General features: G+C 44.1%; 1 protein-coding gene and 1 pseudogene across 2 annotated transcripts in view; one reads left to right on the top strand and one right to left on the bottom strand.

Moving 5' to 3' along the window:
• Positions 1–13,089, bottom strand: part of MTCL1 (microtubule crosslinking factor 1) — a 115,573-nt gene that overhangs the window by 25,138 nt on the left and 77,346 nt on the right. For both annotated transcript variants that reach the window (XM_005866887.2, XM_005866889.2), the window contains exons 7-8: positions 11,355–11,585; positions 9,674–9,871 (exon numbers count right to left, since the gene is read on the bottom strand). In XM_005866887.2, coding sequence (XP_005866949.1) covers positions 9,674–9,871; positions 11,355–11,585 — 429 coding nt within the window. The remainder of the gene's footprint in view (positions 1–9,673; positions 9,872–11,354; positions 11,586–13,089) is intronic.
• On the top strand, positions 5,755–9,605 carry LOC102254982 (annotated as a pseudogene).

Genomic DNA, 13,089 nt, shown 5'->3' with positions numbered 1-13,089 from the left:
CACTGACCACCAGGGGGCAGCTCCTGCATTGAGCGTCTGCCCCCTGGTGGTCAGTGTGTGTCATAGTGACCAGTCATTCCCAGTCTTTCTGCTGTTAGGGTCAATTTGCATATTACCCTTTTATTATATAGGATAGCCAAGATCTGGGAACAGCCCAAGTGCCCATTAGATGAGTGGATAAAAACTTGGTGGTACATTTGCACCATGGAATACTATGCAGTTGTAAGAAAAGAAGGCTCTCTTACCCTTTAATCAGCATGGATGGACTTGGAGATTATTATGCTAAGTGAAATAAGCCAGTTAGTGGAAGACAAATACCATATGATCTCACTTATATGTGGAATCTAATGAACAAAATAGCCCGAGGAACAAAATAGAAATAGAGGCATGGATACATGGAACAGACTGACAGCTGTCAGAGGGGAGACGAGAAGGGAGGCAGGATGAAAGAAGGTGAAGGGATTAGCCAAAGAACATACATGCATAACCCATAGATAGAGACAACAGTGTGGTGATGGCCAGAGAGAAGGGGGGAAGTGGGCAAAGAGGGGGATGGGAATGTCTGTATAAACAATAGTATAAACAATAAAAATAAAGTAAACAAATTAGCTCTATATTCAAAGAGATGCTTTTGAAATGGGTGAAATTGTAACAAGTGCCGAAGTTTCTTTAAACTCTATACCAAAAGTATTTAAAAATTATACAAGTGTAGGTGAGTGGGAAAAGGTGTTACAACAATCTTTTCAGAAATGTACATCAGTCTAAGTACAGAATTTGCTGAGAAATTATGTATACATTATGGTAGATTTATTTGGTATTTTCATCTTTGGATTTTAAAGTTTACATATATCACTACTTTTTAAGTCAAAGTAATTTGAGCATAAAATAATAGTAATTTTGATACAGCCTTTGGAGTAGTCATCTAATTTTCACTGAATAAAAGCAGAAAATTACGTGATAAATTCGTCTATGTAATCCATCGCTCCCTATAATCCCCAGGTTGCATCAGGGGTCAGCCTATAGGGTGCTTAACCTACACCAATCAGCTTACACAGCACTATGGCCAGCCCTTTGTGCTTCTCGCAAGCAAATCAAGCCTAATGTTTTCATGTACATTTGGGTCAGAGGAATCAACATAACCTCCTATTTTATTAGTATAAATTTATAAATTTAATCATCACGACATGAGCGCAAAATTGCTTTGGGGTGAAGGTGGCCAAGACAGCAAGAGAGTTCAGAGAATCATGCTATCGGTACTTGTCACTGCAATCACCCGGAGCAGCATGTGGCATGGCAAGAAGCCACACTAGCTCTCTGCCTTGGGGCACAACAGCAAAAACTGAGGTCCAAGTAAGAATTTCTGAAGACCCTGGATGAGCCATTGATGGGCATGATCCTTCTAACTTAGTTTTTCACATACAATAACTAATATTGTTTCCAATGGGCCTGGGGGGGGTGGTGGTATGCTAAATCATTCATCCTCATGACCTTGCACCGCACATCAATCCTGGGTACGTTCACCAAGTTACAATCACCATGTGCAGAGATTGCCAAGGTCTCGCTGTTAGGAAGTGCAGGGCCCGGACTGCAATCAGGTCTGTCCCCTCCAAGGCTGAACAATCCAAGCAGGATATTTGAATTCTGACATCACACCCTGCCTAGGCTTTCATTATTAGTATTTCTAACTTGGCCGTAGAGAAACCATCTAATCTCTGTGAAATGAATTCTATCCCCATATCAAGGGAAATAATAATAGCAAGCCACCGTGAAAAAGTACCTCAAAGTTACTTCTCTCACTTTTCCTCTGGTGGTGGCCCTTACTGGGCTATGTTTGGGGGAAAGCAATTACCCAAATCATGTCAAGAATGGAACCAAGATGTTCTGAGGGTATTCCTGATACAGAGCTTCTGAACCTTCTGTGCCAGGGGCCTAGCTATGCAGCCTTTCAGCTGTGTGTCTGTTAGATATAGGCCAATGAAAAAGACCAACTTTTCGATCTCTTTAAGATCAGCAGGTTGGTTTTCTCACAAAGAAGGATAAAATGGCTCTATTATTTCCTCTCCCCAGGCTAAGGGCATTTCAGCCCTTCGGAGTTCGTCTCTCTTGGGTAAAGCTTAAATTAATCCCAAAACTGGCATTGGGAGCTTGACTGTGCTATAAAGTGTTAAACTTTCTAACAGATTCAAGGTTAGGCGTCAGCTAACAGGACTGCTATCCAAGTATACAATAAATATTAATAGAAAGTGAGAAGGAAGTTTATGGAAAAGGTAACATACCAAGCTATTAGTGATGCAATGCCAGCAATTTTATGAAATCATTCTTGCCTAAGATTTCTAAAACCTGTGTATTACAATTCTGTGAAAGGGCTAAATTATTATCAACTACTTTCTTGCCTCAGAGCCATTTACTTTGGAAATGGCTTTAATAAAAAGTTGGAACAGATATATTGACCTGCTGCTATAGGTTAGCCCTCAAAAGCCAGTCACAAAATAGAGGTGATGGCCTCTACTTCCTATTCATCTAGGCCAGTGGTTCTCAACCTTCCTAATGCTGCGACCCTTTAATACAGTTCCTCATGTTGTGGTGACCCCCAACCATAAAATTATTTTCGTTGCTCCTTCATAACTGTAATTTTGCTACTGTTATGAATCGTAGTGTAAATATCTGATATGCAGGATGTATTTTCATTGTTATAAATTGAACATAACTAAAGCTTAGTGATTAATCATAAAAACAATATGTAATTATATATGTGTTTTCCGATGGTCTTAGGCAGGGGTCCTCAAACTTTTTAAACAGGGGGCCAGTTCACTGTCCTGACCGTTGGAGGAGGGCCGGACTATAGTTTAAAAAAAAAACTATGAACAAATTCCTATGCACACTGCACATATCTTATTTTGAAGTAAAAAAACAAAACGGGAACAAATATAATATTTGTATTTGCATGTGGCCCACGGGCTGTAGTTTGAGGACCCCTGGTTAGGCAACCCCTGTGAAAGGGTCGTTTGACCCCCAAAGGGGTTGCAACCCACAGGTTGAGAACCGCTGATCTAGGCTATTAGACACAGGCTGGGAGTTCTGGGGTGCTCCGGTAGCTGCCTGAACCCCCCACGCACTGCACAGTTCCTATTGATACATATAAAGAGGGGGGGCCTTTGCAGCAGGAGTCCCAAGACAAGTCCTTTTCTGTGAGATTGCCCAGAAAGGATACATTTGCACACCCAGCAACATCTATATATATAAAATCCTAAACAACCGTTATGACCCAACAACCAGCCGGTAGCTATGACACACACTGACCACCAGGGGGCAGACATTCAACACAGGAGTTGGCCCTTGGTGGTCTGTGTGTTCCCACAGCCAACATCCCATGGCTGGGAAACCTCCCGCAGTCCCTCCCCCAAAGCCAGCTGGCCTCAATCTGCCCTGATTGCCTGCCAGGCCGAGGGACCCCACCCATGCACGAATTCGTGCACTGGGCCTCTCGTTTTAATATGTAAGCCAGTTATTATTCTTACCTTCATTGTTACATTCAGGTTAATTTTAAGATTCTTTTCTAAAACCATTATCCCCCCACAGATAAAAGACAATTGAGTCACTGAAGACTGGCGTGAAAATATGATCTCTGATGGAGGTTTACAGAGATGACAGACACATTTATGTAAAGAAATCATTTTTCCTCTGGCTGAGAATATACCAGGTGATCTGGGCCGTGAGGGCTCTGTGCCTGCAGGCCAAAATTTACACTGAGAGCTTCCCAAGAATAAATGAGGGTATGAAAGAACTAATGGACATATATTTAATACATTATAAACCCAGATATACCAGTCAAAGGTTTCAAAGAAACCAGGGCAGGTCTGATGCAAATCAAGATATGTTGTACACTGCACACCCGGGTTAACCCAGGGAGGTGGGACTGGGGCAGAGAGAGTCCTTCCTCAAATCCCCGTTAGTCCTTGTGACTTTTCACCTTCAGCATTAACTGAAGCAAACAAACAAAAGTAAACAGCAAAAATAAAGTGATTCATAATCATAAGCTCTGGTCTGGCTCCTTTTATATAAAGTTGCATGACTCCTAGGTGAGGATATGAGGTTGCAGAGTCTGAAGAATGAACCATGGCATAACATACAAAATCAAAATGTAAAAGCTATTGAGGCTCAAGAAGAGAGTTTTCTTACTACAAAAAAAGAAAGAAAAGAAAGAAAGCCAGGGCATGTCACAGTTCTGACATGCAGGCCTTGTCTGGAAGAGGTATTCTTTCTGGAAGTGTCTGCATTTGGAGCAAAGCAGAAAGAGGGGCCACCAGGAAGTGGGTAGCTGGGCAACCGGTGAGTCGAAGTCTGAGAGGTTCAGGGAGCCACAGGCGCTCTGGCTACAGGAGAAGGGCTGAGTTTTACTTTTAGGGTAGCCCCTGAAGCCCCTGAGCTTCACATGAGTCCTGGATCAGTGACAAAGGCCCAGGGAGCAGGATCCACTCGGTCCTGAGTGAGGCTCTTCAGCGACCAGCCCCCGCTGAAGACTGGAGGACTAATATGAAACAACACTGCATCAGATCCTGCTCTAATTTTAGATTAGATTCCTTATGTTTATACTTAGATGCTTTAATAAAGAATAGTATGTCACATCCCTGAATGAAAAAGTAACTTCTCTTTTTAAAAAATTAATCCGAATCTTGGAAGACTGGCTGCTGGAAACATGGGGTCATAATTTTGGCACTATTAGTCACCTTGTTTAAAAACAAACCTTGATTTCAGGAATTACTAATGAATATTAAATGCACATATCCTTAGCGGTGTTAGTCTTGAGAGCTTAACACAGCAGCAAGTGGCAAGCATCCTGGAGCTCAGTGAGAACTATCTAACATGCCCTTGCCTACTCCCAGCCTCTGCTCTGCCACAAGGCAAGCTTACTGTTCGCAAGGACAATCAGGTCACTGCTGCAGATGGCACAGCCAAAGACCAGTCAACAGGGAGCATTCGCACAGCCAACCACTTTCCAATGTGATGGTTTTCATGATCTATTTCCAAGGTTGACTCAATACATGTAATTTTTTTTTTTTACCTCATTGTATGTGATCAATGTTGCCATTTACTGTGTTCAACTTGGAGAATGTTCAATATGACACAAATTAAAGATCAAGGCCCGGGAAATTTTGTTACTTGTGAGTTTATCCTTGGGAAAGAAGTTCAGCCTCGTTGCTCATTCTGCTTATCACCTTGCGGGGCAGGGAGGGCGGTTTCTCAGAGTTTCTGAAAGGCTGTGGCTCTGTTCGGCAGCTCTGTAAGACACCCAGGCTGCCCAGCTAATACCCAGGCCACTGAAGAGCGGGCAACCCTTCTAAGGGAAGTCTCAGGGAGCCAGCTGTCGCTTACAGTGGAGCTCACTCATCTTCTGTCCTTGGGCGGATGGCAGTGTGCACTTAATGACTATGGAGAGATGGGTCCATTAAAGGCAGAGCTGATTCCCACGATCTGGGCACTACCCTGGGAGCCCATCCACATGCCTCTGCTGCACAAAGTGAAAACCCATGGGTCCCTCACCACTTGAAGGGGAAGATCTAAAAAGTAAGTGTTGGAAGAGGAGGAAAGGAGAGATGATATTAAAATACACTGAATGCGAGGTTCCAGCTGAGTGACTTTACATCAGTTTTCATCCCAGGGGTAAATTTTCCATGACTCTGGTTTAGAAAACCAGATGTTACATTTTTTCTTCTTCTCCAAAGCATTTGGACGCGCATGTGAGAAACACCCAACACATGATCTTAGTGCAGCAGGTTTTCAACTAAATGGAAATCAAGAAATACTATTTGAGTTCATCACAGATACTTTATAGTATTGGTGGCCAATATCTTTTTTTAAACAATAAAACTGGTCCAGCAACAGCGCTGTGCTGTAGGGAAGAGAGACGGATTTGTAAACCCTGGGGCGAGGTTCACTCTACCCTAGGCCACTGCTGTGCGGAGGAGACCCCCGTGAAGCCACCATCCCCATGTCCATCCAGCAGGCAAAACCTTCACAAGGACATGGGGGTAAGAAGGAAGGAGAATACATTAAACTCAGTCTTTGGACAGGACAGCCGTGAGATTCACTTCAACGTGAAAATGACGACACATCTCAAGGCACTGAAAGATTCATATTGTCGAAGACTGGGAGTCCAATGCCTTCACTTGGGTTTCTCTGGGGAGGTCAGAGAATTGCTGATAATCACACTCCAGAAGAACTGGGAATGGAGGAAGAAGATGTGACTGAAGTTTATCAGGAACACACAGGTTTAGATATTCTTTCTATTTTTTTTCCTCTCAAACCTTGTTTATTTTTAAAAACAGTTCCTTTGTAAAGTAGTGTTCAAAATGGGTTGAAAACTGGCACCCTGTTTCTTTTAAACAGCTGGCAATGGGAATTCCGGTGCCCATTATTCATTATTGTTGGTTTTCATTGTGCTGATTTTGGGTGATGAAGCCTCAGCCTCCTCCGCATTGCCCTGTCCTTTTGAAATGTTACCTGTGTGAGCAGGGAGGCACCTTTTCCAGGACCGTGCACTTCAGGCTTGTGATCAATAAGGTTGGCCAATGCAGGTGCTCATAACGACTGCCACCCGGCCCCGAGGTTCTAGCATGTGTTAGCCGCACTCCTGGACTATGACTTTCAGGGGGAGATGGAAAATGACCTTTCCTTGACTGGAAGCTACTTTTAAAATCTGAGGGTCTGGACCCAAAGAAGAGGAATGTGTGGTTGGAGTCAAGATGACAGATACGGTGAGAATGAAGACTAAAGAGAAAGCATTTAAAAGCAGAGAAAAATCTTGTCAGAAGACCCCAGGAAGTTCTAATTTTCATTAGCAGTTAATAAAGTTATTTGAGTAGAAGTGGGTACAAAGGAACACTGCTCTTTTTTAGTTTATTTGTACTTTTTGGCCTGGGATATGGGTTTTAAGTGGACATTGTCTGTACCAGCTTCATTAAAATAAATAACATTTGTTAAAAAAAAAACTGGCAGATTTTAAAGGATTATTTTGCAAAGTAGCATTTTATTTTCTAAGTCATTGTTGTAAAATTCATCCCATGAGCTAAATTCTCCCCATGGACTCTGGCATTATGACGAACTTCCTAATAACTGTAATTAAAAGTGCCTTTGAAAATTCCTCTTTCTTGAGTCACATTAGTGGGGGAAATGGAAGGGTGGGTGGGGGTGCATAGAAAACAGCTCTTCAGTGTGACCACTGAGAGCTGCTTGTTCGCCTGGAAGGCATCTCCATTCTTCTCCTGGTAAAAACAAATACGCACTTGACGCAGTAGCACACTGGTTCTGAACTGTGAAAACTGTTTGCTATTTAGTAAACTAGCAAATGATGCACATATTTTGTTTTTCATGTACTTGGAAATATAAGTAAAATTAAATCTGTCCCTTTTTTCCCTTTGAATGAGATCTTCCATGAGAAAGTCTTACACTATTGCATATATTTTGGGGACACAGATACTAATAGTTTCCATTTTGGGGGTTTAAGGATTTTTCTTTTTCCCGTTGAAAAGACTTTTATACTTTTTAATGTATAGTACTTGAAATTCTTACCCCTCCCAAATATATATATATATATATATGTTAGAAATCCAGGATATTGTCCTGCCACTCATGAAAAATGCTTGGCACCAAAAGTAACGGCCAATGTTCAGGGTAATAGAAAATTAGAGCAAAGTCTTTTAGCCTCCATCTTTGCTCACCAGGAATAAATCATTAAAACAGCACACAGAGGAGTCTACGTGGTGACTGTTCACCTGCAGTCCCGTGGAATTTTAACATACTGTCCCCTGTCCAGTGAACCAGAGTAAAAACAGTTGTCTATCATTACTGTTATTTGTTGATTTTTTAATGATAATAGTCTATCCTTATGACATTTCTGCAACCAAATTGGCTTTCCATCTCTGCTTTAGTAGATACAGAGGACAATGATTATCATCTCTACTGCTGTCATGTGTTAGGTATTTTATGCTAGTAGGATCTAGTTTAATTGTTTCAGGTGAAAAGTATTCTTTCAGTTTCCATTTTGAATGTGTCTGGACTAAACAAACAATAAACTAGTGAGAGAGAGAGAGAGAGAGAGAGAGAGAGAGAGAGAGAGAGAGAGAGAAGCAGCTCTTCAGTTGTGAAAATCTTATTTGTATATGGAGAGAAAGCAGTAAGGGGGAAGGACACATTTCCCCAGGCCTGTGCTCACACATCACCATTTTCTGTCACTTGGATCTGAGGCCAAGTGCTGACACAGCCTCTCCCTCTTGACCCTCTGAGGCTCAGGGCTGAGGGAGGGGCTGCAGCTGTGGCGTCCCTGCAGAGGGAGTGCCCAAATATGCTTGCGGTTGAGCGGCTGCAGCTGCACCCGCCCTCCCAGAGTGACTCTGGCCCTGCCCCTCACCCCAGAGCCAGGGTTCAGGGCTGGGGCCTCAGGCTCTGCCCTATGGAACTCTCAGAGAAGCAACATAGGGTCCAAAAAGACTCAGAAGAGGAAGTCTGGGAGTGAGGAAGCTTTAACGACTGGTGCCTCGCAAGGTCTCAACACTCCAAGCCCACCAAGACTGCTGTTTCGTATAAAACTGCAGAAAAATTTGGATGGTAGCAATAGTATCTTTTGGGTTACTAAGCAAGGTCTATCTGTTTAATAATTAATAAATGTGGCCTCTAGGAACACTAATAATCACTTAATATTTACACTGAAATCCCACCTCTTTAATTTTTGTAAGTGTCATCAAATATTTTTATATTTCATAAGCAAGGTCTATCTGTTTAATAATTAATAAATGTGGTCTCTAGGAACACTAATAATTACTTAATATTTACACTGAAATCCCATCTCTTTAATTTTTTAAGTGTCATCAAATATTTTTATATTTCGGGTGGCCCCAAAAGAACCTGAAACACTTTATATACGTTTGGGGATATTTTTTAAAAAGTACTTGTTCCAGCCCTGGCCAGTTTAGCTCAGTGGACAGAGCGTGGGCCTGTGGACTGAAGGGTCCCAGGTCTGATTCCAGTCAAGGGCACGTATCTCAATTGCAGGCTTGATCCCCGGCCCTGGTTGGGGCATGTACGGGAGGCAGCCAATCAATGTTTCTCTCTCCCTGTCTCTCCCCATCTCTCCCACTCTCTCTAAAAATCAATGGAAAAAAATATCCTCAGGTAAGGTTTAACAACAGCAACAAAAAAGTACTTGTCCCTTCCTCCTTACCCATTATATTACCAAATTAGTGCCATTTTCAAGTGTCCATTCAGCTTAACATCCACAAAGAAGCCCTGGACTTCCTTTTTCCTTCCATGTTGGACAGGTGGCACTCAGTATTCGTTCCTTGGAAGAACGGTCAGCTTTTATATGGCCTCAGACCACTCTACAGAATACTCTCTCTTTGTCTGCAGCACATTCGCTGGCCTTCAGGGGACACAGCTAATCTGCTCTTCTGTGGTCCTTATTTATACGTGTAAGCCAAATGAACTAACAGGCTGACATCAGCGTAAAAGCCTTCATGATGTGACTTCTAGCAAAATTACAGCAACAGGCAGCCACAGACCGCCAGAGACGTTTGCTGCTCCCCAGAACACCGGCCCATGATGGAAAATGATACAGACACAGATTGGAGTCTTCTCTCCCAGGTGTGGGTAGCACGGGGGGCTGGGACTCGGCACCCACCTGCCCGTGGAGCTGCCCTCCATCTGCAGGCTGGAGCTGTGATCCGTGGTCACCGATCTTCACGGGGGAGTGCGGAGAATGCTCCCCCACCGAAGAGCCGCAGCCTGGACCATCGTCATCTCGGTCTGGGCTGGCCCCGTTTGGGTCCCCCTGGACTCCAAGCTCCCCAGGCCTGGGGTAGAGCTCTGGGTGCTCACTCTGAAAACAGCAAGAGAAGAGGTTCACAGCTTTACCCAAATCCTTCTGCTGAGCAGTCTGATTTTTATGGTTGGAGGATAATTACCCATTTTATGGGCTTTATCAACTCTTCACTTCTCAGCCCTTCCCCCTAATATGCTCATGATGGTCCTTTCACTCACTGGTCATGTTCTCCATTTAAATAGCATGCAGTTTAGTAAGTACAGTTTACTAGAAAAGATTAGACATTTTACTATTTATAAACTACAGAGGCCTGGTGCATGAAATTCGTGCACTCTGGGGGGAGGAGGGCGCGGGTCCCTTAGCCCGGCCTGTGCCCTCTCACAGTCCAGGAGCCCTTGGGGTATGTCTGACTGATGTGGAGGTGGGAGAGGTCCCACCACTTGCCGCTACGCTCGCCAGCCGTGAGCCTGGCTTCTGGCTGAGCGGCACTCCCCCTGTGGGAGTGCACTGACCACCAGGGGGAAGCTCCTGCATTGAGCATCTGCCCCCTAGTGGTCAGTGTGCATCATAGTGACCGGTTGTTCCACCGTTTGGTCAATTTGCCTATTAGCCTTTTATTATATAGGATTATTGCTTACAGTTATGGTTTTAAATTAGAGGAAAAAGTCCAAAGTATTGATGAAAATTTACAACTACTTCTAGGTTTTGCTTAGTGATGGTTTTCTGTCATGGATATTTGGGAGCAGGTTGAATTAATTTTTGAAGACTTTCTTCACCCTGAGGAAAGAGGATCACGGTATCTTCCCAATCATAGGATGACTTAAAATTACTCACCCTGCTCACTAGAGTGAAAAGCAGCTGCAAGGTCTTTGGGGACTAAAAGGAAACCAACATGCTCAGTGTCTGAAGCAGCTGACAGAGTGGCGAGCAGTGTGGATACCAGCCTGCGCTCACAGAGAGCTCACGGCCACTCTGCTTAATCAATACAGAGCCATCTGAAAACAAACAACTGTTCTGGTTCTGTTATGAACCTTGGAATGGAGGCATGTTCCCTTTCTTAGGAGAACACACACAAATTTCAGAGGCAGCAAGGAAGTGACCCACCCGGAGCTTAGAAGAAACCCTTATAGAACTGCACTGGCAGAATGGGCTCTGACATTTAGGAATAAAAATTTAAACTTAGAACTAGGTTTTACAAACTAGCAAGGTAGAGGGAGACAGTCAGGGATGGCAGGGTGATCATTTTAATAAATTTATAAATCAGCAACAAAAGAGATGGCAGCAAAATACTGTTGCAGAACGGAGTTACTGACCCATATACTCTTGCAACGAGGTCAAAGGACAGACCAGAACCCTCGGGCTGGTATATAACTGGACAACCCATTGCATTTCCATCGCCTGGGGCAGACTTGACAAAACAATCTGAACTAACAGAACATGACTGTGTGCAGCGGGGAGGGGCACAGCAGTGCCTGGGGGTCAAGAACAAAACGGATGCAAATAACAGTGAACTCCCCGTGAACTCTCTGGGTGGAGGTACCTCAGTGAAGTCCTCTCCTTCCTCCTCCATCTGTTTCCCTTGTCGCCAGTGCTTCAGCAGCCACCTGAGTTTGACGTAGAAAAGGAAAATGTTCTGCTTCAGGGACCGGAGCTCCTGCTGCACGAGATTCCTCTCATCGCTCCAGGTCCGCTCCGGGAGGGCGCCCTGCAGAGCCAGGCTGTGCATCTCCAGTTCCTTCCACCTCAGGGCGTAGAGGTGATCCTCCTCCATCTGGAACCGAAGAAAAGGGAGTGTGACAAGCAGCGATCCCCATGTGCCACCCAAACCAAACTAAGAGTCTTTTCAAACTGCCATTCAATCCATACCAATTTGCATATGGTGCCTGAAACAGAAACCAACAGAAGTTTGGTGAACTCCTTGAGACGTTCACTATTTATAAAACATTCCGAGTTTTCTGATTTAGAAGAAAGTGCTATTTCAAGGTAAGGTATTATAATTCCTCATGGTCAAGTCTCCCCTGGTGTTTTTAGATGCTTCGGGATGCCTTCAGGAAAATTATTTATTGGATGCATGGCTATAGCTCACTTAAATGCAGATTCCACCTGCCTCTGAACCTGGGCTTGCACACAAAGGCGCACTGCAACTGTGAAGGGGGAAGAAGGAGGAATCCTTCCCCTTGAATTCCTGGGCCCTCTGACCCCTCTCAACCCCCAGCCCCTGACAGAGAACAGCAAGCTGAGAAGAGGTCCACAGAGAGCCTGCGAAGGAGAGCTGGGGCCTCCAGACGCTCTTTCCAAACACGAAGTACTCCACTCATGGTGGTGAGCAAACAGGGAAGCATGTCCATAACCTACATCCACTTTCACGCTTAAGATTTCACATTCCTATTACATGTGGGTAAGTCTTAAGGAAATAAAAGCTCTGCTAGAAAGAAATGTTTTCCATCTCTCCATCAAGTTCCTGCTTTTATAGCACAGGTCTTGGCACTCTTCCAAGCAATAAGCAATTATTATATGTCAATAATGACTAAGCAAAAGGGTATGAATAAAATCTTAATCTTACAGACAAGGGCACAAGAATACCTACGGTCTGCCCTAGCCGGTTTGGCTCAGTGGATAGAGTGTCAGCCTGCAGACTGAAGGGTCCCAGGTTCTATTCCAGCCAAGGGCACATGTCCGGGTGTGGGCTTGATCCCCAGTGGGGGGCGTGCAGGAGGCAGCTGATCCATGATTCTCTCTCATCATTGATGTTTCTATCTCTCTCTCCCTCTCCCTTCCTCTCTGAGATCAATAAAGAAATATATATTTTTTTAAAAGGATACCTACAGTAGCTGAAGTGGGGTGAAAAAAGGGTTAGGATCATTATCAGCTGTCCTCTCCTAATTTAACATTCCCTCCTGTGCCAAAAACCAAGGCAGTGGGTTTTGTTTTGTTTCCCTAAAGTACTAGGTTAGCGTGTGGAAACCATGGGAAATGCAGCACTGGCGGGTGTTCTCTTAGTCCAGTGGTTCTCAACCTTCTGGCCCTTTAAATACAGTTCCTCTTGTTGTGTCCGAACCATAGAATTATTTTCATTGCTACTTCATAACTGTAATGTTGCTACTGTTATGAATCGTAATGTAAATATCTGATATGGAGGATGGTCTTAGGCGACCCCTGTGAAAGGGTCGTTCGACCGCCAAAGGGGTCGCGACCCACAGGTTGAGAACCGCTGTCTTAGTCTCTCCTGGAAATGCCCCTTCCTGGCTCGCTCTGACCTCTCCTCCCCTGCCCTG

Source organism: Myotis brandtii, unplaced genomic scaffold (genome assembly GCF_000412655.1).
Source record: "Myotis brandtii unplaced genomic scaffold, ASM41265v1 scaffold240, whole genome shotgun sequence".
Lineage (NCBI taxonomy): Eukaryota > Metazoa > Chordata > Mammalia > Chiroptera > Vespertilionidae > Myotis > Myotis brandtii.
The sequence above is the reverse complement of the archived record's forward strand: the minus strand, read 5'-3'. Positions and strand labels throughout refer to the sequence as shown.